The sequence below is a fragment of the Phalacrocorax carbo genome, chromosome 26 (genome assembly GCF_963921805.1).
Source record: "Phalacrocorax carbo chromosome 26, bPhaCar2.1, whole genome shotgun sequence".
Classification (NCBI taxonomy): domain Eukaryota; kingdom Metazoa; phylum Chordata; class Aves; order Suliformes; family Phalacrocoracidae; genus Phalacrocorax; species Phalacrocorax carbo.
This window is the reverse complement of record NC_087538.1, coordinates 22,254-47,295: the sequence shown is the minus strand read 5'-3', so window position 1 is coordinate 47,295 and position 25,042 is coordinate 22,254. Positions and strand designations below refer to the sequence as shown.

Sequence of the window (25,042 nt, the reverse complement as noted above, 5' to 3'; positions counted from 1 at the left end):
TTTGGGGCATTTGAGGGAAATTTGGGGCAATTTCTGAGGTATTTTGGTGGAGTTTGGGGGAATTTTGATGTATTTTGGTGGAATTTGGGGCATCGGGAAATTTGGGGCATTTTTTGAGGTATTTTGGCAGAATTTGGGCAAATTTTTAGGTATTTTGGTGGAATTTGGGGCATCTGAGGGGAAATTTGGGGGAGTTTATGAGGTATTTTGACAGAATTTGGGGAAATTTTGATGCATTTTGGTGGAATTTGGGGTATTTCAGGGAAATTTGGGGGAGTTTTTGAGGTATTTTGGCAGAATTTGGGGGAATTTTGATGCATTTTGGTGGAATTTAGGGTATTTCAGGGAAATTTGGGGGAGTTTTTGAGGTATTTTGGTGGAATTTGGGGGAATTTTGAGGTGTTTTGGTGGAATTTGGGACGTCTGAGGGGAAATTTGGGGCAAATTTTGAGGTATTTTAGTGGAATTTGGGGAAATTTTGATGCATTTCGGTGGAATTTGGGGTATTTCAGGGAAATTTGGGGGAGTTTTTGAGGTATTTTGGCAGAATTTGGGGGAATTTGGGGGTATTTTGGTGGAATTTGGGGCATCTGAGGGGAAATTTGGGGCAAATTTTGAGGTATTTTAGTGGAATTTGGGGAAATTTTGATGCATTTTGGTGGAATTCGGGGTATTTCAGGGAAATTTGGGGGAGTTTTTGAGGTATTTTGGCAGAATTGGGGGAATTTTGAGGTGTTTTGGTGGAATTTGGGGCATCTGAGGGGAAATTTGGGGCAAATTTTGAGGTATTTTAGTGGAATTTGGGGAAATTTTGATGCATTTTGGTGGAATTTTGGTCATCTGAGGGGAAATTTGGGGGAATTTTTGAGGTATTTTGGGAGAATTTGGGAGAGTTTTGAGGTGTTTTGGTGGATTTTGTGGTATCTGATGGGAATTTGGGGGATTTTGAGGTGTTTTGGTTGAATTTGGGCCATTTTGGAGGATTTTGAGGCATTTTGGTAGAATTTAGGGCATTTGAGGGGAATTTGATGGGATTTTGAGGCATTTTGGTAGACTTGGGGGGATTTGGGGGGATTTGAGGTGATTTGGGGCATTTTGAGGTTTTTTTCTGGAATTGGGGCATTCTGGGGAAAATTCAGGGAATTTTGAGGCATTTGAGTGGAATTTGGATGAATTGGGGGGGGTTGAGCCATTTTGGTGGAATTTGGGGTATTTCAGGCTCATTTTGGGGGGTTTTGAGGCATTTGGGGCTCATTTAGGGGCATTTTAGTCTTGTTTTGGGCCGATTTTGTCATCACTTGGGGGCTTCGGGCTCACTTTTGGGACATTATGAATCATTTTGGGGTATTTCAGGCTCATTTTGGGGCAATTTAGCCTCTTTTTGGGCCGGTTTTGGCTTATTTGGGGGCGTTTTGATGTCGTTGGGGGGGTTTGAGGCTCATTTGGGGACTTTTCAGGGACATTTTAGTCTCTTTTTGGGCTGATTTTGTCTTATTTTGGGACATTTTGGCATAATTGGGGGGTTGGGCTCATGTGGGGGCTTTTGAGGCCCATTTTGGGGCATTTTAGTCACTTTTTGGGCCAGTTTTGTCCTATTTTGGGGCATTTTGGCAAAACTGGGGTGGGATCAAGCTCATTTTGGGGGATTTCAGGCTCATTTTGGGGGATTTTGAGGCGTTTCAGGCTCATTTTGGGGTATTTTAGGCTCATTTGGGGCCATTTGGGGGTTATTTTGGTGCGTTTAGGGCTGATTTGGGGGTGTTCCGGGGTGATTTTGGGGCATTTCAGTGCATTTCAGAGGATTTTGGTTGGGGGGGGGTGTCTCAGGCGAAGTACCCCCAGAGGAAGACGGCGACGGCCATCAGGATCACGGCGTTGACGTTCACCACGCGGCTCCACACCGGGTCCTCGGCGGGCGTGTCCGGGGGCACCGCCCCGCCCCCTGGCCCGGATGGCCACGCCCTTTGGCCAACAGGCTCCGCCCCGCGGCCAGATGGCTCCGCCTCCACATCTGGGAGAAGTTGGGGGTTTTTTGGGGGGGGGGGAGGGGGGTTGAGCTCTAGACCCAGCCTTGACACCGGGGGTCCCGTCCCCCCCCCAGCCCCACCCCCCGGCCACTGGGGACCCCTTACCCCGGAGCTGGACTCCACCAGCCCCATCCTTGGGCGCTGATTGGTCAAGGTCAACCCGCGGTTCCCGGCTGTGCCGGAGGCTGAACACCAACCGGTGGAGCTGCGGACAGACGGACGCCTGGGTCCCCTCCAGCCAGGACCCTTGGGTGCCCCTCCCCCCCCCAAAAAAAACCCACCCCGGTGTCGTCCCCCCCCCAAAACTCACGTGTTGGCGGGGGATGGGGGGGTAGCAAAGGGAGACGATGATGACGATGAGGCCGGTGACGAGGAAGAGGAGGGCGGCGAAGTGGAGGTAATGGAGGCCGCAGACGAAAGGGGGGCAACGGCCGGGGGTCCCGCACGTCCCCGTCCCCAGGGCGAATTCGGGGATCAGCCGGGCCAGGCCCAGCCCCAGCCCCCCCAGGAGACCCCAAAAGGCACCCTGGGGGGGGGGGAGGGGGGGTGTCAGGCACACGGAGTCTGGGGTCCCCTTTCGTTGGGGGGGAGGGGGGTGCTGGGAATGGGGCAAGAAGGGGGCCCGGATGCCTGGGTCCCCCCCAAAACACCAGGGTCCCCCCCAAACCCCTGGGTCCCCCCCCAGATCTCTGGGTCCCCTCAACCCCCCACCCCAAATCCTGGGTCCCCTCGGCTCCCCACACCCCTGCGTCCCCCCTGAACCCCTGGGTCCCCCCCAGATCTCTGGGTCCCCTCAACTCCCAGGACTCCTGTGTCCCCCCTGAACCCCTGGGTCCCCCCCAGATCTCTGGGTCCCCTCAACCCCCCCACCCCAAATCCTGGGTCCCCTCGGCTCCCCACACCCCTGCGTCCCCCCCAAACCACTGGGTCCCCCCCAGATCTCTGGGTCCCCTCAACTCCCAGGACTCCTGCGTCCCCCCTGAACCCCTGGGTCCCCCCCAGATCTCTGGGTCCCCTCAACCCCCCACCCCAAATCCTGGGTCCCCTCGGCTCCCCACACCCCTGCGTCCCCCCCAAACCCCTGGGTCCCCCCCCAGATCTCTGGGTCCCCTCAACCCCCCACCCCAAATCCTGGGTCCCCTCGACTCCCCACACCCCTGGGTCCCCCCCCAAGCCCCTGGGTCCCCCCCCCCCCGGGCCAGGGTCACTGACCGGCTCGTTGACGCGGGGGACGAAGATGGCGAGGAAGAAGACGGCGGCCACGGGGGGGGCCAGGTAACTGGCGATGGCCTGGATGTAGTCGAAGAGCTGCCCCCCCCGCGCCGCCTCCACCACCGGCAGCCAGGCCAGGCTCAGCCCCACCATGGCCACGATCCACAGCCTGCGCAGGAGGCCTGGGTTCCCCCCCCGGACTCTGGGGTGCCCCCCGCCTGGACCCCTGGCACCCCACACCCATGGGACACCCCCCCCGCCCGGACCTCTGGCACCCCCCACCCCTGGGACCCCCCCCCCGCCCGGACCCCTGGCACCCCACACCCCTGGGACCCCCCCCCGCCCGGACCCCTGGCACCCCCCACCCATGGGACCCCCCCCCGCCCGGACCCCTGGCACCCCACACCCCTGGGACACCCCCCCCGCCCGGACCCCTGGCACCCCACACCCATGGGACCCCCCCCCCGGCCGGACCCCTGGCACCCCCCACCCCTGGGACACCCCCCCGCCCGGACCCCTGGCACCCCCCACCCCTGGGAGCCCCCACCCCCCCACCTGGGACCCCCCAGCCCAGACCCCTGGCACCCCCCACCCCACACACCTGGGACCCCCCCAAGCCCCTGGACCCCCATTGACCTGGTTGACTTGAGCTCCTGGATGTTGGGGTCCTCCCACCCCGAGACCCCTGGGACCCCCCAGCCTGGCCGCCCGGGACCCTCCCACCCCACACACCTGGGACCCCCCTGGACCCCCCCCTCAAGCCCCTGGACCCCCATTGACCTGGTTGACTTGAGCTCCCGGACGCCGGGGTTCCCCCCACCCCCAGACCTTTGGGTCCCCCCAGCCCAGCCCCCCCCGGGACCCCCACCCGGGACGCCGGGGACCCCCCACCTGCCGGCAATCAGGAGGTGCCGGGGCCCGGCGTGGGGGCGCAGGCGCTGGTAGACGTCGAGGGTGAAGAGGGCGCCGGCGCTGGCGAAGATGGAGGCCAGGGAGGACATGAGGGCGGCCAGGACCACCGCCAGCATCAGCCCGCGCAGGCCTGGGGGGGCACGGGGGGGCGTGGTCAGCGTGGGGACCCCCCCAATAGCACCCTAATAGCCCCCAGTAACCACCAACAATGCCCTAATAGCCCCCTAATAGCCCTAATAGCCTCCTAACAGCCTTTATTAGTGTCCTAATAGCTCTTATTAGTGCCCTAATAGCTCTTATTAGTGCCCTAATAGCTCCTAATAACCCCCTAATAGCCCCTAATAAACTCTAATAGCCCCCAATAGCTCCTAACAACCTCCTAATAGCCCCTAATAAATCTTAATAGCCCCCTAATAGCTCCTAATAACGTCCTAATAGCCCCTAATAACCACCCAGTAGCCGTATTAACCCCTAATGACCCTCTAATAGAACCCAAATAGCTCTAAGAGCTCCCAATAACCCCCCAGTAGTCACCTAGTAGCTCCTAATAACCTCCTAATAGTCCTTAATAACTTCCCAATAGCCGTATTAGCCGCTAATAACCCTCTAATAGAACCCGAACAGCTCTAAGAACCCCTAATAACGCCCTAATAATTCCTAATAACCTCCTAATAGCCCATAATAATGCCCTAATGGCCTGTAATAAACCCCAATGGCCCCTAATAGCTCCTAATCACCCCCTAATAGACGCCTAATAGCACTAATGGCTCCTAATAGCACCCTAATCATAGAATCGGAGAATCATAGACTATAGAATATGAGTCGCTAATGGACTAATATTTCCTAATAGCCCCTAATAATATCCTGATAGCCCATAATAATAGCCTAATAGCACGCCAATACTGCCCTAACGGCCCCAATAACCCCCCTACTTGCCCCAATAACCACTAATAACTCCTAATAATGTCCTAATAGCCCATAATATCCCCCAATAGCCCCTCATATCTACTAATAACCCCTAATAATGCACTAATAACGCCCTATTAGCGTCTAATAGCCACTAATTACCCTTAATAATACCTTAGTAGCTTTTAATAGCCACTAATAAATCCCAATACTGCTTTAATAATGCCCTAATAGACACTAATTGTGCTTTCTCTAATATTCCCCTATTAGCCCCTAATAATGGCCTAATACCCCTAATAATGTCCTAATAAATGCCTGATAGGCCTAATAACCCCTAATAACACCCAAATAACGCTTTAGTAGACCAAATAACACCCTATTAGGCCCTAGTAATGGCCTAATAGTCCTAATAACACCCTAATAATGACCTAATAGAACAAATAACACCCTAATAGCCCCTAATAACGGCCTAATAGTCCTAATAACACCACAATAGTTCATAATAACGACCTAATAGTCCTAATAAGGCCCTAATATCCCCTAATAACGGCCTAATAATCCTAATAACACACTAATATCCCCTAATAACGCCCTAATAACATTCTAATCGCCAGTAATAACGCCCTAATATCACCCTAATAGTCCTAATAACGGCCTAATAACCACTAATAATGCCCTTAATACTACCCGATAGCCCAAAATAATGCCCTAATAATGCTAATGACGCCCTAATAAGGCCCTAATAAGGCTCCTGAGGCGGCGGGGCGCGTACCGGGGGGCAGCAGGGTGAGGACGAGGCGGGGGTAGGCGACGTTGGAGCAGCCCACGGGGGTCCCGCAGGCCCGGCGGCAGCCCTGGGGGTCGGCGCACCCCACAACCTCTAGGGGGCAGCAGGGGGTCAGCGGGGGGGGCCCGGCTGGCCACGGGGGGGCGGGATTGGGGCGGGACTAGGGCGGGATTGGGGTGGGATTGGGGTGGGATTAGGGCGGGATTAGGGTGGGATTAGGCGGGATTAGGGCGGGATTAGGCGGGATTAGGGGATCTGAGGGGGATTGGGGACTTATGGGATATAGGGGCAATTAGGCGGGATTAGGGTGGGATTAGGGCGGGATTAGGGTGGGATTATGGGATATAAGGGGGCGTTAGGCGGGATTAGGGTGGGATTATGGGATATAAGGGGGCGTTAGGCGGGACTAGGGTGGGATTATGGGATATAAGGGGGCGTTAGGCGGGATTAGGGTGGGATTATGGGATATAAGGGGGCGTTAGGTGGGACTAGGGTGGGATTAAGGGATATAGTGGGCGTTAGGCGGGATTAGGGTGGGATTAAGGGATATAGTGGGCGTTAGGCGGGATTAGGGTGGGATTAAGGGATATAGTGGGCGTTAGGCGGGATTAGGGTGGGATTAAGGGATATAGTGGGCGTTAGGCGGGATTAGGGTGGGATTATGGGATATAAGGGGGCGTTAGGCGGGATTAGGGTGGGATTAAGGGATATAAGGGGGCGTTAGGCGGGATTAGGGTGGGATTAAGGGATATAAGGGGGCGTTAGGCGGGATTAGGGTGGGATTAAGGGATATAAGGGGGCGTTAGGCGGGATTAGGGTGGGATTATGGGATATAAGGGGGCGTTAGGCGGGATTAGGGTGGGATTAAGGGATATAAGGGGGCGTTAGGCGGGATTAGGGTGGGATTAAGGGATATAAGGGGGCGTTAGGCGGGATTAGGGTGGGATTAAGGGATATAAGGGGGCGTTAGGCGGGATTAGGGTGGGATTATGGGGATTTTATGGGATTATGGGGTGTCTGAGGAGGCACTTATAGGTCACAGTGGGGCTCTGTGGGGTAGAGAATCTGGCAGCCAAGTTGGGCGGCCATCTTGAGTGGCCATGTTAGGTGGCCATGATGGGCAGCCATATTGGATGGCCATGACGGGCAGCCATGTTGGGTGGCCATGACGGGCAGCCATGTTGGGTGGCCATGACGGGCAGCCATATTGGATAGCCATGACAGGCAGCCATATTGGATAGCCATGACAGGCAGCCATATTGGATAGCCATGACAGGCAGCCATATTGGATAGCCATGATGGGCAGCCATGTTGGGTGGCCATGACGGGCAGCCATATTGGATAGCCATGACGGGCAGCCATATTGGATAGCCATGACGGGCAGCCATGTTGGATAGCCATGATGGGCAGCCATATTGGATAGCCATGACGGGCAGCCATGTTGGGTGGCCACATTGGGCGGCCATGTTAGCTAGGCCAAAGCGGGGGCAGGGCAGACCAACGTAGTCATGGGGTGTCCGTGGGTTGGCCAAGGGGTAATTTATGGGATAAAATGGGGCTCAAGGGGGAAGACAACGTGGTGGCCATGTTGGGCGGCCATCTTGGCTTGGCCAAGGGTGGTCACGAGGTGGCCACAGGGTGGCCATGGGGGTAGTTACGGCTCAAGATAGGTGACCCTGGGGAAGGAGGCATGGCGGCCATCTTGGGCGGCCATCTTGGGCAGGTTGGGGTGGGCGTGGGGTGACCGAGGGGGTGGCTGACCGGGGAAGAGGACGCGGGCGGCCATGCCAGGCAGCACCATGAGGAACATGGGCAGCACTTTGAGGTAGCCGCAGACGACGCAGCCGGCGCGGACGTGGGTCAGGGAGCGGCCGGCCAAGCACCGCTGCACGATCACCTGCGGGGCGGTGGGGTGGTACCATGGCAACCAGGGGGCCAGACACCCACCCCCCCCACCCCCCCCAGTGGTCCCAGTGCCACCCTGGTGCCTCCCAGGCCCTTCCCAGTGCCTTCCAGTGCCCTCCCAGTGCATCCCAGTCTCTGCCAGCGCACCTCAGTCCCTTCTCAGTGCCTCCCATGGCATGCCAGTCCCCTCCCAGTCCCTCCCAGTGCCTCCCAGTCCCCTCCCAGTCCCTCCCAGTGCCTCCCAATCCCCTCCCAGTGCCTCCCAGTCCCTCCCAGTGCTTCCCAGTGCCCCCCAGTCCCCTCCCAGTGCTTCCCAACACCTCTCAATCCCAGTCCTTCCCAGTGCCCCTCAATCCACCTCCCGCTGCCTCCCAGTCCCATCCCAGTGCTCCTCAATCTCCTCCCAGTGCCTCCCAGTCCCCTCCCAGTGCCTCCCAGTGCCTCCCAGTCCCATCCCAGTTCCTCCCATGGCATGCCAGTCCCCTCCCAGTGCTCCTCAATCTCCTCCCAGTGCCTCCCAGTCCTCTCCCAAGGCCTCCCAGTGCCTCCCACTCCCAGTGGCCCTCAGTCCCCTCCCAGTGCCTCCCAGTCCCATCCCAAGTCCTCCCAGTGCCTCCCACTCCCATCCCAGTCCCTCCCAGTCCCTCCCAGTGGCTCCCAATCCCCTCCCAGTGCCTTCAGTGCCTCCCACTCCCATCCCAGTGCCTCCCAGTCCCATCCCAAGGCCTCCCAGTGCCTCCCAGTCCCATCCCAGTGGCTCCCAGTCCCTCCCAGTCCCACCCTGAGCTCCTCCCAGTGCCTCCCAGTCCCACCTGGTCAGTACACCAGTACCAGGCGGAGATGATGCCCAGTCCCAGCAGGAGGCCGGGCCAGGGCAGGTCGCCGGTACTGGGGTGTCGCAGGAGGTGGAAGGCGTCGGGGCGGGGGCGCCCGCAGGGACCCGTCACGTTGGGGGGCAGCGCCAGGGGGTAACGCTCCACCAGCCCCTCGTACCCCCCCACAGCGCCCAGCGCTGCGGGGGACCCAGTATGGCCCAGTAAGGACCAGTATGGCTCAGTATGGAACAGTATGGCTCAGTAAGGCCCAGTATGGACCAGTAGGGACCAGTATGGCCCAGTAAGGCCCAGTATGGACCAGTAGGACCAGTATGGACCAGTAAGGACCAGTAGGACCAGTAAGGACCAATAAGGACCAGTATGGCCCAGTAAGGGGCATGAGGGAGGCACAGCATGCCTCCTGCTGCCTCCTCCCAGTAAGGCCCAGTGCCTCCCCAGTGCTCTCCCACAAGGTGCAGCACCAGTGTGGACCAGTAGCAACCAGTGTGACATTACAGTGCTGCCTCCCAGTGCCTCCCAGTGCCCCCCAGTCCCCTCCCAGTGCCTCCCAGTCCCCTCCCAGTGCTCCCAGTCCCCTCCTAGTGCCCCCAAAGTCCCCTCCCAGTGCCCCCCAGTCCCCTCCCAGTGCTCCCAGTCCCCTCCTAGTGCCCCCAAAGTCCCCTCCCAGTGCCTCCCCAGCCCCCTTCAATCATCTCCTAGTCCCCTCCCAGTGCTCCCAGTCCCACCGTAGCCAGCCAGGACGGAGGCCCCCACGACGATGATGAGGGTCTGCACCAGGTCCGCGTACATCAGCGCCGCCAGCCCGCCTGCAGGCCACGCCCCCGCATCAGGCCACACCCCCCGCATCAGGCCACGCCCTGAAGTAGTCCCAGACCACGCCCCCTTCCCACACAGGCCCTGCCCACGGGCCTTAAGCCCGCCTCCCCCCCCACCAGGTCCCAGCATCACATGAGCCCCTTTAGCCACGCCCCTCACGCCACGCCCCCTAAGACCACACCCCTTCATACCACACCCCCAAGACCAAGCCCCACTTTAGCCACGCCCCTGGCAACAGCGGGGCCCATCCTTTATAATCCCCCATCGGCCCCACCTCCATTGGCCACACCCCACGAGGCCCCGCCCCATAACCCCGCCCTCGTTGAGACCACGCCCCCACTCGCCTTAGCCCCACCCCCCATCCCGGGTGTCACCAGCTCCCACCAACACGGGGCCCGCCCACACAGACCCCGCCCCTCTGACACCTGCCCACTTAGGCCCCGCCCCCTTTCTCCCCACACCCATCTGACCCCACCCACACAAGCCACGCCCCTCCTCTACGACCACGCCCCCCCCCCCCAGGCACCACCAGCTCCCACCAGCACATGAGCCCCTTGGGCCCCACCCCAGGGCCCCACACCCCCCCCTTGGCCCTGGCGCCCCCGGCCCCGCCCCCCTCCGGCCCCGCCCCCTCCGGCCCCGCCCCCTCCGGCCCCGCCCCCACCGGTGACGGTGTAGAGGGCGGTGACGGCCAGCAGGGCCCCCACGGCGGCATAGAGGTCCCAGCCCAGCGCCTCCTGGATGAAGATGGCCCCCGAGTACATGTCCACCTGCGGGGGCGGCCCTTATGGGGGGGCCTATAGGGACCCCCCGAGCCTGCAGGGACCCCCCCGACCCGGTAGGGACCCCCCAGACCCCACAGGGACCCTCCAAACCCCATGGGGACCCCCCCAGACCCCATAGGGACCCCCAGAGCCCGTGGGGACCCCCCAGACCCCATAGGGATCCTCCAAACCCCATAGGGACCCCCCGACCTCCAAACCCCATAGGGACACCCAGACCCCATAGGGACCCCCAGACCCCATAGGAACCCCCCCAGACATGATAGGGACCCCCAGACCCCATAGAGACCCCCCCCCCCAGATGCCATAGGGATCCCCCAGACCCTATAGGGAACCCCAGACCCCATAGGGACCCCCCGACCCCATAGGGACCCCCCCCAGACACCATATGGACCCCCAGACCCCATAGGGACCCCCCCCAGATGCCATAGGGATCCCCCAGACCCTATAGGGAACCCCAGACCCCATAGGGACCCATCAGATCCTATAGGGATCCCTCCAAACCCCATAGGGACCCACACACCCCCCCATAGGAATCCCATCAGACCCTATAGGGACCCCCAGCCCCCATAGGGACCCCCAGCCCCCATAGGCTTCCCCTCAGCCTCCTCTAGAAGACCCCCCCCAAGGTTCCCCGGCCCTTATAGACCCCTCCCAGCCCCTATAGATCCTCCCAAGGTTCCCCCCAACCCTTAGAGGGGCCCCCATAGGAGTCACCCCCACCCACCCCAAGGGTTCCCCCCCCCCATAGACCCCCCCCCCCAGCCTCATAGGTCCCCCCCAGCCCCTAGAGGTCCCCCCCAGCCCCTATAGCCCCTATAGGTACCGAGAGCTTGGTGGAGACGTAGAGCCCCAGGGAGAGCAGCGCCAGGTACAGCTGGATCCGGCCCCCCCCGAAACGCTTCCCCAGGTACTCGGGCATCGTCGTGACCTGGGGGGGCCCCGAGTTCGGGGGGACCCGGGGGTTGGGGGGGCCCGGGGGGTTGGGGGGGACCCCGAGTTTGGGGGGACCCGGGGGTTGGGGGGGGCCCGGGGGGTTGGGGGGGACCCCGAGTTTGGGGGGACCCGGGGGTTGGGGGGGCCCGGGGAGATGGGGGGACCCCGAGTTTGGGGGGACCCGGGGAGATGGGGGGGACCCCGAGTTCGGGGGGACCCGGGGGTTGGGGGGACCCAGGGGTTGGGGGGGACCCCGAGTTTGGGGGGACCCAGAGGGTTTGGGGAGACCCTGGAATTTGGGGTGACCCTGGGAGTTGGGGGGGGGCTGGAATTTGGGGGGACCCAGGGGGCTGGGGGGGGCCCCGAGTTCGGGGGGACCCGGGGGGGTTGGGGGGGGCCCATGGGGTTGGGGGGGCCCAGGGGTTGGGGGGGCCCGGGGGGTTGGGGGGCCCCGAGTTTGGGGGGACCCAGGGGTTGGGGGGACCCAGGGGTTGGGGGGGGCCTGAGTTCAGGGGGACCCGGGGGTTGGGGGGGCCCAGGGGTTGGGGGGGGCCCAGGGAGATGGGGGAGACCCCGAGTTTGGGGGGACCCAGAGGGTTTGGGGAGACCCTGGGAGTTGGGGGGGGGCTGGAATTTGGGGGGACCCAGGGGGCTGGGGGGGGCCCCGAGTTCAGGGGGACCCAGGGGGCTGGGGGGGACCCCAGAATTTGGGGGGACCCTGGGAGTTGGGGGGGCTGGAATCTGGGGGGACCCAGGGGGCTGGGGGGGGCCCTGAGTTTGGGGGGACCCGGGGGTTGGGGGGACCCAGGGGGTTGGGGGGGACCCCGGCATTTGGGGGACCCAGGTATTGGGGGGGACCCCCCCCCCAGCCCCCTTCCCCAAAGGGGCCCCAGACATCTGGGGGCTCCCCCACCCCATAGCACCCCTCAAAGGGACCCAGGCCCCTCCCCTCCCCGAGGCCCCGCCCCCGAGGCCCCGCCCCCGAGGCCCCGCCCCCGCACTCACCCCCGCCCGCAGGTAAATGGGGACGAAGGCCCAGCCCAGCAGCAGGACGATGAACATGCCCTGGGGAGGGGGCGGGGTCACGGGGGGCGGGGTCACGGGGGGCGGGGTCACGGGGGCGGGGCCGATGTAAAGGGGCGGGGCCAGGTGGGGACATTACTGGCGGGGGATGTTACTGGGGGGGTAATTAGGGGGGCAAGTGGGGGGGGGGCTATGGGGGGGTATGGGGGGGCTATAGGGGGCTACAGGGGAGTATGAGGGCTATAGGAGGATGGGGTTATGGGGGTCTATAGGGGGCTATGGGGGATATAGGGGGTCTATAGGGGGCTACAGGGGAGTATGGGGAGCTATGGGGGGTTCTGGAAGCTATAGGGGGCTGTGTGGGGCTATGGGGGATATAGGGGGGTATATGGGCTATAGGGCCTATGGAGGGGCTATGGGGGTTATAGGGGGTATGGGGGGGCTATGGGGGGATATAGGGGATTATAGGGGTCTATGGGAGGTATGGGGGGCTATGGGGGGATGGGGGTCTATTGGATATGGGGGGCTATAAGAGCTATAGGGGCCTATGGGGGTGTATGAGGTGCTATGGGGGTCTATGGAGGCTATAGGGGCTATAGGGGGCTGTGGGGAGTTATGGGGGCTATAGGGAGCTATGGGGGCGATAGGGGCTATGGAGTCTCTGGTGGGGTGTGGGGGCTACAGGGGGCTATGGGGGGGTATAGGGGGCCTCTGGGGAGTATGGGGGCTATAGGGGGTTGGGGAGCTATAGGGAGCTGTGGGGGGGGTTCAGGGGCTACAGGGGCTATATGGGCATATGGGGGCTATAGGGGGTTTCATGACCTATAGGAGCAATGGGGGGATATGAGGGCTACAGGGCCTATAGGGGGCTATGGGGCAGTGGGGGGGGGGCTATAGGGGCCTATGGGGGCTACGTGGCCTATGGGGGGGCTATGGGGGGTCCGGGGAAGGCATGGGGGGTATGGGATGTATAGGGGAATGGGGGGTTATGGTGGGGAATGGGGGGGCTATGGGGGGGCTATTGGGGGGGGTGGGGGTTATAGGGGGCTATGGGGGGGGATGGGGGCTCTGGGGGGGGGTATGGGGTCCATAGGGGCCACTCACGCTCCACTCGAAGCCCCCCACGGCGATGCCGCCGGCCGCCCCCGTCCCCGCCAGCCCCACGAAGTGCCCGGAGCCGATGTTGCTGGCAAAGAGCGACGCCCCCACCTGCCCCGGGGGGGTCCCCGATGGGCCCCCCCATCTCCCCCCCCCCCCCCGGGCCCCCCCATCACCCCCCCATAGACCCCCCCCCATCACCCCCCCCCATCACCCCCCCCACCCGGGCCCCCCCCATCACCCCCCCCATAGACCCCCCCATCACCCCCCCCCACCCGGGCCCCCCCCATCACCCCCCCCCCATAGACCCCCCCATCACCCCCCCCACCCCGGGCCCCCCCCATCACCCCCCCCCCCCCGGGCCCCCCCCATCACCCCCCCCCCATAGACCCCCCCCCCCCATCCCCCCCTTTACCCCATGACACAGTGACCACCCTGGACCCCGTGACCCCGTGACCCCGCGGCCCCGTGACCCCCGTGACCCCGTGACCCCGTGCCCTGACCCCGCACTCACGGGCCCCCAGGCCATGCTCCTCCCGGCCAGGAAGTACCCGCTGATGGAGCTGCGGCTGCCGCGGCGCAGCGACTGCGGGGTCATAATAGTGCCCGCCGGCCCAGTGCCCCCAGTGCTCCCAGTGCCCCCAGTGCGGGCTGCCAGTGCCCCCAGTGCCCCCAGTGCTCCCAGTGCGGCCTCCCAGTGCCCCCAGTGCCCCCAGTGCCCCAGTGCCCAGTGCCCCCAGTGCCCGCCGGCCCAGTGCCCCCAGTGCTCCCAGTGCCCCCAGTGCCCCCAGTGCCCCCAGTGCGGCCTCCCAGTGCCCCCAGTGCCCCCAGTGCCCCCAGTGCCCCCAGTGCGGGCCCCCAGTGCCCCCAGTGCGGGCTGCCAGTGCCCCCACTGCCCCCAGTGCCCCCAGTGCCCCCAGTGCTCCCAGTGCCCCCAGTGCCCCCAGTGCTCCCAGTGCGGGCCCCCCAGTGCCCCCAGTGCGGCCTCCCAGTGCCCCCAGTGCCCCCAGTGCTCCCAGTGCGGCCTCCCAGTGCCCCCAGTGCCCCCAGTGCTCCCAGTGCGGGCCCCCAGTGCCCCCAGTGCGGCCTCCCAGTGCTCCCAGTGCCCCCCAGTGCCCCGCCGGCCCAGTGCCCCCAGTGCCCCCAGTGCGGCCTCCCAGTGCTCCCAGTGCCCCCAGTGCCCGCCGGCCCAGTGCCCCCAGTGCTCCCAGTGCGGCCTCCCAGTGCCCCCAGTGCCCCCAGTGCTCCCAGTGCGGGCCCCCAGTGCCCCCAGTGCGGCCTCCCAGTGCTCCCAGTGCCCCCAGTGCCCGCCGGCCCAGTGCCCCCAGTGCCCCCAGTGCGGGCCCCCAGTGCCCCCAGTGCCCCCAGTGCGGGCTGCCAGTGCCCCCAGTGCCCCCAGTGCGGCCTCCCAGTGCCCCCAGTGCCCGCCGGCCCAGTGCCCCCAGTGCCCCCAGTGCGGGCTGCCAGTGCCCCCAGTGCCCCCAGTGCCCCCAGTGCCCCCAGTGCCCCCCAGTGCCCCCAGTGCCCCCAGTGCGGGCTGCCAGTGCCCCCAGTGCCCCCAGTGCTCCCAGTGCGGGCTGCCAGTGCCCCCAGTGCGGGCTGCCAGTGCCCCCAGTGCCCGCCGGCCCAGTGCCCCCAGTGCCCCCAGTGCGGGCTGCCAGTGCCCCCAGTGCCCCCAGTGCCCCCAGTGCCCCCAGTGCCCCCAGTGCCCCCAGTGCGGGCTGCCAGTGCCCCCAGTGCCCCCAGTGCCCCCAGTGCCCGCCGGCCCAGTGCCCCCAGTGCTCCCAGTGCAGGCTGCCAGTGCCCCCAGTGCCCCCAGTGCCCCCAGTGCCCGCCGGCCCAGTGCCCCCAGTGCCCCCAGTGCGGCCTCCCAGTGCCCCCAGTGCCCCCAGTGCCCCCAGTGCGGCCTCCCAGTGCCCCCAGTGCCCGCCGGCCCAGTGCCCCCAGTGCCCCCAGTGCGGCCTCCCAGTGCCCCCAGTGCCCCCAGTGCCCCCAGTGCGGGCTGCCAGTGCCCCCACTGCCCGCCGGCCCAGTGCCCCCAGTGCCCCCAGTGCCCCCAGTGCCCCCAGTGCCCGCCGGCCCAGTGCCCCCAGTGCTCCCAGTGCCCCCAGTGCCCGCTGGCCCAGTGCCCCCAGTGCTCCCAGTGCCCCCAGTGCCCGCCGGCCCAGTGCCCCCAGTGCTCCCAGTGCGGGCTCCCAGTGCCCCCAGTGCGGGCTGCCAGTGCCCCCAGTGCCCCCAGTGCCCCCAGTGCCCCCAGTGCCCCCAGTGCGGGCTGCCAGTGCCCCCAGTGCCCCCAGTGCCCGCCGGCCCAGTGCCCCCAGTGCCCCCAGTGCGGGCTGCCAGTGCCCCCAGTGCCCCCAGTGCCCGCCGGCCCAGTGCCCCCAGTGCTCCCAGTGCGGGCTGCCAGTGCCCCCAGTGCCCCCAGTGCCCGCCGGCCCAGTGCCCCCAGTGCTCCCAGTGCGGCCTCCCAGTGCCCCCAGTGCTCCCAGTGCGGCCTCCCAGTGCCCCCAGTGCCCGCCGGCCCACTGCCCCCAGTGCTCCCAGTGCGGCCTCCCAGTGCCCCCAGTGCGGGCTGCCAGTGCCCCCAGTGCCCCCAGTGCCCGCCGGCCCAGTGCCCCCAGTGCTCCCAGTGCGGGCTGCCAGTGCTCCAGTGCCCCCAGTGCCCCCAGTGCCCCCACTGCCCCCAGTGCCCCCAGTGCCCCCAGTGCTCCCAGTGCCCCCAGTGCCCCCAGTGCTCCCAGTGCGGGCTGCCAGTGCTCCAGTGCCCCCAGTGCCCCCAGTGCCCCCACTGCCCCCAGTGCCCCCAGTGCCCCCAGTGCTCCCAGTGCTCCCAGTGCCCCCAGTGCTCCCAGTGCAGGCTGCCAGTGCCCCCAGTGCGGGCTGCCAGTGCCCCCAGTGCCCCCAGTGCCCCCAGTGCGGGCTCCCAGTGCTCCCAGTGCGGGCTCCCAGTGCCCCCAGTGCCCCAGTGCGGGCTCCCAGTGCCCCCAGTGCCCCCAGTGCCCGCCGGCCCAGTGCCCCCAGTGCTCCCAGTGCGGCCTCCCAGTGCCCCCAGTGCGGGCTCCCAGTGCCCCCAGTGCCCCAGTGCGGGCTCCCAGTGCCCCCAGTGCCCCCAGTGCCCGCCGGCTCAGTGCCCCCAGTGCCCCCAGTGCCCGCCATCCGCCCGCCGCCCCCAGTGCCCCCAGCGCCCCCAGTGCCCCCAGTGCTCCCAGTGCGGGCTCCCAGTGCGGCCCACTGTGGGCTCCCAGAGCCCCCAGTGTGGGCTCCCAGTGCCCCCAGTCTGGGCTCCCAGTGCTCCCAGTCTGGGCTCCCAGTGCTCCCAGTCTGGGCTCCCAGTGCTCCCAGTGTGGGCTCCCAGTGCTCCCAGTCTGGGCTCCCAGTGCTCCCAGTGTGGGCTCCCAGTGCCCCCAGTCTGGGCTCCCAGTGCTCCCAGTCTGGGCTCCCAGTGCCCCCAGTGTGAGCTCCCAGTGCCCCCGTCTGGGCTCCCAGTGCCCCCAGTCTGGGCTCCCAGTGTGGGCTCCCAGTGCTCCCAGTGCGGGCTCCCAGTGCCGCCAGTGTGGGCTCCCAGTGCCCCCAGTGTGGGCTCCCAGTGCCCCCAGTCTGGGCTCCCAGTGCCCCCAGTGTGAGCTCCCAGTGCCCCCAGTCTGGGCTCCCAGTGCCCCCAGTCTGGGCTCCCAGTGTGGGCTCCCAGTGCTCCCAGTGTGGGCTCCCAGTGCCCCCAGTGTGGGCTCCCAGTGCCCCCAGTCTGGGCTCCCAGTGTGGGCTCCCAGTGCTCCCAGTGTGGGCTCCCAGTGCCCCCAGTCTGGGCTCCCAGTTCCCCCAGTGTGGGCTCCCAGTGCCCCCAGTCTGGGCTCCCAGTGCCCCCAGTGTGGGCTCCCAGTGCTCCCAGTGCGGGCTCCCAGTGCCCCCAGTGTGGGCTCCCAGTGCCCCCAGTGTGGATTCCCAGTGCTCCCAGTGTGGGCTCCCAGTGCCCCCAGTGTGAGCTCCCAGTGCCCCCAGTCTGGGCTCCCAGTGTGGGCTCCCAGTGCTCCCAGTGTGGGCTCCCAGTGCCCCCAGTGTGGGCTCCCAGTGCGGGCTCCCAGTGCCCCCAGTCTGGGCTCCCCGTTCCCCCAGTGTGGGCTCCCAGTGCCCCCAGTGTGGGCTCCCAGTGCTCCCAGTGTGGGCTCCCAGTGCCCCCAGTGTGGGCTCCCAGTGCCCCCAGTGTGGATTCCCAGTGCCCCCATTGTGGGCTCCCAGTGCCCCCAGTGTGGGCTCCCAGTGCTCCCAGTGTGGGCTCCCAGTGCCCCTAGTCTGGGCTCCCAGTGCCCCCAGTGTGGGCTCCCAGTGCGGCCCAGTCACTCATTAACCCCTCGAGCCCCGACCCCCAGCCGACCCCGCCCCTTCGGGCCCCAGCCCCAGCCCCCGCCCAGGGCATTGTGGGTAATGACTCACCCCTCCCCCCCCTGGGGTCAGCGGGGTCAAAAAAACAACTGGGGGGGGGAGGGGTTGGGGGGAGCAGGGAATTGTGGGATACCCTGGGGGGAGGGGGCGGCCCTGGGGGGCAGCAATGGGGGGAGGGTCTAGGTCCCTCAATGGGGGGGTTCATGGGGGTCCCGGGGGGGCAGTTGGTGGGGGGCAGTTGGTGCGGGGCAGTTGTGGGGCGTATGTGGGGTGGTCATGGGCTGTCATGGTGGGGGGTTGTGGGGTGTCTGGGGGGGTTGTGGGGTGCCCCATAGAGGGCATGGGGGTGTCTGGGTGCATTGTGGGGGAGGTTGTAGGTCACTCAATGGGGGGGTCAATGTGGCGGGGGAATGGGGGGTCTGGGGGAGCTTGGGGGGGTCTTGGCATGTCAGAGCAGTCCTCTCAGGGGGCAGTTAGGGGTCCGTGGTGGCACTTAGGGGTCCCATAGGGCAAATATGAGTCTGGGGAGGGTCAGTTAGAGGTCCCACGTGGGTAGTTAGGGGTCTGGGGGGGGCCCTTTGGGGTCTCAGGGGAGCAGTTAGGGGTCTGGGGGGGGCAGTTAGGCACTCCAAGAGAGTAGTTAGGGGGCTGGGGGGGCAGTGAGGGGTCTCAGAGGGCAGTTAGGGGTCTCAGAGGGCAGTTAGGGGTCTGGGGGAGCAGTGAGGGGTCTGGGGAGGCAGTTAGGGGTCTCAGAGGGTAGTTAGGGGGCTGGGGGGGCAGTGAGGGGTCTCAGAGAGCAGTTAGGGGTCTCAGAGGGCAGTTAGGGGTCTGGGGGAGCAGTGAGGGGTCTGGGGAGGCAGTTAGGGGTCTCAGAGGGCAGTTAGGGGTTTGGGGGGGCAGTGAGGGGTCTCAGAGGGCAGTTAGGGGTCTGGGGGAGCAGTGAGGGGTCTGGGGAGGCAGTTAGAGGTCTCAGAGGGCAGTTATGGGTCTGGGGGAGCAGTGAGGGGTTTGGGGAGGCAGTTAGGGGTCTCAGAGGGCAGTTAGGGGTCTGGGGGGGCAGTGAGGGGTCTCAGAGGGCAGTTAGGGGTCTGGGCGGGGGGGAGGGGGCAGCCATGACCCTACCCAGAGCCCCACGGCGAGGACGAGGAGGAAGTACCCCCCAATGACCCCCAAGTCCCAGGGGTTCACTGCCGTCGTCCGCTCCATCCCCGGCGCCCCCCCAACCTGCCCCACGGCTGCCCCCTAAATATGGCACACACCCCCACCCCACCTCTGGGGCGGGGACCCAGTCGTCCGGCCCAGCCCCCCCCCCCATGGGACGCTTGGGTGCCCCCCAAGTGTCCTCAGTGGACCCAAGCGTCCGGACCTCTGCCCCTCCCCCGCCCCGCTGCAGAGCGCTGCAGCCCCTCCCCCCCCCACCCCCCCATAGGGGAACCTGGTGTCCGGGAGCCCCATGGTCTCCATGTGGCCCTTGGGTGCCCCCCATGTCCCCATGGGTCCCTTGGGTGTCCCTGGGGTCCCTTGGGTGCCCCCAATGTCCTATGGGGTCCCTTGGGTGTCCTCAGGGGTCCCTTGGGTGCCCCCAATGTCCCATGGGGTCCCTTGGGTGTCCTCAGGGGTCCCTTGGGTGCCCCCAATGTCCCATGGGGTCCCTTGGGTGGTCCCTTGGGTGCCCCCATGTCCCCATGAGTCCCTTGGGTGTCCTCAGGGGGTCCCTTATGTGGTCCCTTGATTGCCCTCCATGTCCCCGTGGGTCCCTTGGGTGTCTTCAGGGGTCCCTTGGGTGCCCCCCATGTCCCCATGGGTCCCTTGGGTGCCCCCAGGGATCCCTTGGGCAGTCCCTTGGGTGCCCCCTGTGTTCCCATGGGTCCCTTGGGTGTCCTCAGGGGCTCCTTGAGTGGTCCCTTGGGGGTCCCCTGGGTGTCCACAAGGTATCCAGGACTCCCTTGGGTGTCCTCAGGCATCCCTTGGCTGCCCCCCATGTCCCCATCGGGTGCCTTGGGTGCCCCCCATGTCCCTTGGGCTGTCCCTTAGGTGCCCCCCATGTCCCCATGGGGTCCCTTGGGTGTCCTCAGGAGTCCCTTGGGTGCCCCCCATGTCCCAGTGGGTTCTTTGGGCATCCACAGGTGTCCCTTGGGTGCCCCCAAGGGTCCCTTGGGCTGTCCCTTGGGTGTCCCTGAGGTCCCCATAGGGTCTCTTGGGTGTCCCTTGGGTGTTCCCCCATGTCCCAAAGGGTTCTTTGGGCATCCACAGGTGTCCCTTGGGTGTCCTCAGGGGTCCCTTGGATGTCCCCATGGGGTCCCCTGGGTGTCCTCAGGCATCCCTTGGCTGCCCCCCATGTCCCCATCGGGTGCCTTGGGTGCCCCCCATGTCCCCATGGGGTCCCCTGGGTGTCCTCAGGGGTCCCTTGGGTGCCCCCCATGTCCCAATGGGTTCTTTGATGCCTGCCTGCAAATAACCGGAAGAAAGCGCAGGAAGAGAAATGTTCATTTGGGTTTTTTTTTGTTTAAAATGCCGCTCAAATTTTTATTTTTCTTTTTAACTAATGCCTGAAACACCTGTTTTTTAATATTTTCTTCCCGTCTCTTGCCGTTGCACGCCAGCGTCGCTGCCTTATTTTTATCACGTGTGCTCTGGGGACGCGCGCACGCGTTTCACGGATTTTGAGCTGATCTCGTTATTTTGAAATTTGAATTTATTTTTTTTTCCGTGTCGGAGGTTGACGAAACGGAATTGTAGTTGTTTAACCACGTCGGCCTCTGAGCACCGGAGCCAGCAGTCGGCTTCGCGGGCAGTTCGGCGGGCTCGAAACGCCGCCTTCCTCGGCGAACCTTACGCCGGGCCTTAGCGCGGCCCGCGGCGACGTGCGAATCTCACCTAATTTGACTAAAGTCGAAGCGAAGCCGAGGCTCTCCAATGACAAGAACGGGCGGTTCAGACGAGAAGGAGGCACTGAGGCATCAGGAGGGTGTTGGGAAGGGCAAGAAATGTCTTTAAAATCTCCCCGGGGCCTGGTTTCTGCCCCGCCGGGCCGTCGGCTGGGCCGCTGTGGACACGGGGCTTTGTGTTTCTCGTGTTTGGGGCTTTTGTTTTTACCCTTTTTTTCTAATTTAACGGCAGGTTCCCAGCTTAGCCTGGCGGAACAGGAAGCGCTCTGAAAACCAACCAGTTTAAGCTCCCTTCTGTTGGCCTTGACGGCCGGTTGGTCTCGGTGTTGAGACTTTTTGTGGTTACTACACACTCTTACGTCTTTCTCTTGACGTTAATAGTTTTCCTTTAAATAGTTTTCCATCTGGTTGCTGCTAATGGCTTCCTTTTGCCCTTGTTTCTTGTCACCAGGTCCCCTCTCGCTGCCTAACGGAAAATTAGAGGGTTTTTTGGTCTCGCTTGACAGTCAGCGGTCGACCTTAAGACTCTGAAATGCGACGACACCCGCCCCAAGGGACGCCCTTGTCTGCCTCGAGGGGGTCAGATTAGTCTGAAGAAGCGGATCTAAGACCTTAGGCTATTCGAGGCGCCGGCTCTGCTTTCAAATCCAGGCTGGGCTGTCGTGGTTAAAATAGTCCCTGTGTTTCAGGACTGATGCTTCTGCTGACTTTATTTTTTTTTCAATACTTCCATCACCTTGGCCCTGCGGCCAAAGGCCTCTGACACCCCCTTTGCCCCCGGGAAAGCTCGGGGAGGGGGGGGTCGCTGGTTTCAAAGGGGCGACGGTTTATGATGGTCCCTGGTGGTTTTTGAATCAACCTTGAAGGAAAGAACGTGGGTGACGCGTTGTTACGATCCTCCGTCGCTGCCGCGTCATCGTTTTGGCTGAACGGGTTGTCCCCGCTTAGACCAGGAGGTTTAGGCTGAGTCTGTATTTCGACCAGAAGCATTTTCACAATGACTTTTTAGCGATTTTTTTTTTTCCTATAAATCTAAGGGTAAGAGGGTTAAAAACTTGAGCTGGAGGCTCCTGATTTACCACAAGATCTGTGCTCAAAGAGCAAACGCTGTAGACACTCATAAATAAAACCAGAAAAGCTCGCGCTGGCCGTAAAGCTTATTTTGGGCGGGAAACTGCCCGTGCGAGGCGGGGATTTTTGTCTAGGTGCAACTTGCTTTTGCACCGTGGCTTTTTTCACGGCGTTTAAGCAAATTACAACCTTACCCAAGCCCTTAATTCTGCATCGGGCACGTTCTCGCCTTTCCAAAAAACGCCGTCTTAAATATAAAGGGGAGTCGAAGAGTGGTGTCAGGACCGAGCCCGTTCCTAAGTAAGGCCGCCTTAACCTACGCAACCCGGTTTAAAGATGAGAGGCCTTTAGTCCTCCGAATAAACTGTAAATGCTGGGTTTATGGGTGATAAGGCTTCGGGCTCATGACAAGCTGAATAAACCGCTTCTCTAAACCACTCTATTCCTTCCCTCTTTCCCTCGGCTCCACTCGGGCAAAGCCCTTTCGGAGGTTAGGCTGAGACTATCTCCGGGTTATCCAGCACACGGCGCAAACGTCTGCATCGAAACCCCAAAATCGGGGATCCCCAGCGGGGGAGGGAGGGAAGCTCAGCCCATCGACTGCTCCCAGAGGCCAGTGGCACGCGATGGGCTCTTCCCCGACGCCCTCTTTCCCTTCACACATTTTAAACTGTTTTTAATCATTCAGGTGGAGCTCGAGTGACTCTGGTCGGACGCACCTTTATTCCGATCGGTGCAAAACCTCCTCCCTTTACTTTTCAAAGCTTAGACTAGAAGGAATTCCAAGCGCGCGCCCGGGGAGGGGCGGTCGCGCCTTAGAGGCGGGTAACTTTTGGGGTGGAGGAGCGTTTTGGTATTATAATGCTATTCTAATGAGGAAATTTCACCCAAAAGGCAGCATTTGGTCGAAAGGGCGACGGCCTGTTGGCCCGGGGTGGCAAATATTCAGCCCACCAGCTCCCGCCCCCACCAAAGGCCTCCCGCCGGCGCGGGAGGGGAAGGGACGGCGGGCTTAGGCCGGCCCTACGGTGGGGTGGGGGTGGGGTGGGAGAGGGCGATCGGAGAGGTTCGCGTCGACGGAGCGATCCAAGGGGTTGTTCTGTTGTCAGGTGGGGTGGGGGCAGGAAGGGGAGGGAGTTGGGGGAAAAAAAAATGTAAATTTTTTTAAAAAAATCACTTTTGGGGTGTTTATTGGAGGGATGCGGGGAGCGGCTCCCTTCGGGGGAAGTTTTTCACCGAATTTTGTAATTATTGGTGGCCGACGGAGCCACCCGAGGAATATAATGGGAGGAGGGGGTTACGGGTGGCTCCGGGACGGGGAAATCTACGGGTTCCTTCGAGGAACCCGCTGGGCGGTTCGCGGCGGCGGCTTTAAAGGACGCCCTCTTCGGCGTCCCTTCGGCGTCGGGAAGAGGCCGGGAAGGTTCAACCCCGTTGGGGTTTAAAAATAGCCCGACAACGTTTGGGAATCGAGCGGGAAAGGAATTGGAGAGGCGGGAGAAGGAAAATAAGGGAATAATTGGGTTAGGGAAGGTGGGTGAGGCCCTTTCGGGAGCTCAAGGCGATGCAGCGTCGAAATACGCCGCTCGTCGGCCTCTAACAAGGAGGACGAGCCGGGAGCGGAACCGCCCAGCGCGGAGGAGGGGGGTGGGGAGTAACCCCTGCCGCGTGGGCCTCGGGGACGCCACGACGACGAACCAGGAGCCCGTTCAGCCCTGGATGAGGTGAACCTCTGAGTAAAGGTCGGTGCCTTTCTTTTCCTTGTTATTCCTTTCCAGCCCCGCCCCAAGTCACCTGCGGCCTCCGCTGGGGTCGTTGCCGCATGTCCTCAGGGGTCCCCTGGGTGTCCCCCATGTCCCATGGGGTCCCTTGGGTGTCCTCGGGGGTCCCTTGGACTGTCCCTTGGGTGTCCCTGAGGTCCCCATGGGGTCTCTTGGGGGTCCCTTGGGTGTCCCCCCATGTCCCAATGGGTTCTTTGGGCATCCACGGGTGTCCCTTGGGTGTCCCCAGGGGTCCCTTGGGTGTCCCTGAGGTCCCCATGGGGTCCCTTGGGTGTCTTCAGGGGTCCCTTGAGCTGTCTCTTGGGTGTCCCTGAGGTCCCCATGGTCCCCTGGGTGTCCCTGAGGTCCCCATGGGGTCCTTTGGGTGTCCCCCCATGTCCCAATGGGTTCTTTGGGCATCCACAGATGTCCCTTGGGTGTCCTCAGGGGTCACTTGGGCTGTCCCTTGGGTGTCCCTGAGGTCCCCATGGGTCCCTTGGGTGTCCCTGAGGTCCCCATGGGGTCCCTTGGGTGTCTTCAGGGGTCCCTTGGGTGTCCCTGAGGTCCCCATGGGGTCCCTTGGGTGTCCCCCCATGTCCCAATGGGTTCTTTGGGCATCCACAGGTGTCCCTTGGGTGTCCTCAGGGGTCCCTTGGGCTGTCCCTTGGGTGTCCCTGAGGTCCCCATGGTTACCTTGGGTGTCCCTGAGGTCCCCATGGGGTCCCTTGGGCTGTTCCTTGGGTGTCCCTGAGGTCCCCATGGGGTCCCTTGGGCTGTTCCTTGGGTGTCCCTGAGGTCCCCATGGGTCCCTTGGGTGTCCTCAGGGGTCCCTTGGGCTGTCCCCATGGGGTCCCCTGGGTGTCCTCAGGGGTCCCTTGGGTGCCACCGAGGTCCCTTGCCTTTCGTCCCTCGAGCTGGGGGGTCGCCATCTCCCCCCGCCCACCCCCAAAATCACCTTCCCCCCAGTCCCTGCGGCCTCCGCTGGGGTCGCCGCCTCACAGGCCGCGGCCTCCCTCGTCTTCCTCGCGGGAGGACGTTCCTCCGTCGGCGGGTCTCGCCCGGCGGGCCTGGCGCTGCCGTCGCGCGTCGCCGCGCGGGGCCGTTCGGATCCCTCGGGCCGCGGGTTTGGGCTGAAAAAAAACCGGCTCAGGTTTTAAGGTTAAGCCTGCGGTTAGTCCCGGCTTCTCCTCCGACGAGCCAAAAGGCGACACCGAGGCTTTGTTTGGCGGCGGCTGGAGGGCGGCTCGTGCCGGGGGCGGGGGGTCAAAGGGAGGGTCCCCTCCACACGTAGGATCACGAAGGTTGGAAAAGACCGCGAGGATCCTCAAGGCCAACCCCACCCCCACCCCCCCAAGGCCTCCTAAACCACGTCCCCAAGGTCTACACGGTGTTCGAACCCACCCCCACCCCGGGGGCGGTGACTCCCCCACCCCCCACCCCCCCCCGGGCAGCCTCTGCCCAGCCCTGGCCTTTTAGTCAAGAAATTGTCCCTAATCTCAGGCCTAAACCTCCCCCCCGACGCAGCCTAAGCCCGTTTCCTCTCGTCCAATCGCCTGCGAGAAGAGATCGACCCCCCACCCACCACCACCCGCCCACTCCAGCCCCTCTCAGGGGGCTGCAGAGAGCGAGAAGGTCCCTTCGGCCTCCCCTTCCCCAGGCTAAACCCCGCCCCCAGCCCCCTCAGCCAATCCCCATCGGCCTTGTTC

The 25,042-nt window shown here is 63.7% G+C and overlaps 1 protein-coding gene across 2 annotated transcripts; it reads right to left on the bottom strand.

Annotated features, from left to right (window-relative positions):
* Window positions 1–261: 261 nt before the first annotated feature.
* LOC135317540 (sodium/glucose cotransporter 2-like) lies at window positions 262–18,831 on the bottom strand. 2 transcript variants are annotated; one of them, XM_064473830.1, is made up of 15 exons: window positions 18,740–18,831; window positions 13,755–13,826; window positions 13,247–13,351; window positions 12,125–12,184; window positions 11,010–11,114; window positions 10,066–10,171; window positions 9,311–9,391; window positions 8,562–8,761; window positions 7,606–7,741; window positions 5,830–5,937; window positions 4,131–4,281; window positions 3,240–3,408; window positions 2,338–2,553; window positions 2,133–2,232; window positions 262–2,011 (listed from the first exon to the last, which is right to left on the bottom strand). In XM_064473830.1, the coding sequence occupies exons 1-15, from the start codon at window positions 18,821–18,823 to the stop codon at window positions 1,824–1,826; spliced, it is 1,881 nt and encodes a 626-aa protein (XP_064329900.1). In that variant the 5' UTR covers window positions 18,824–18,831; the 3' UTR covers window positions 262–1,823. The 2 variants fall into 2 exon arrangements, with proteins under 2 accessions (XP_064329900.1, XP_064329901.1); XM_064473831.1 differs by lacking the exon at window positions 5,830–5,937.
* Window positions 18,832–25,042: the final 6,211 nt, after the last annotated feature.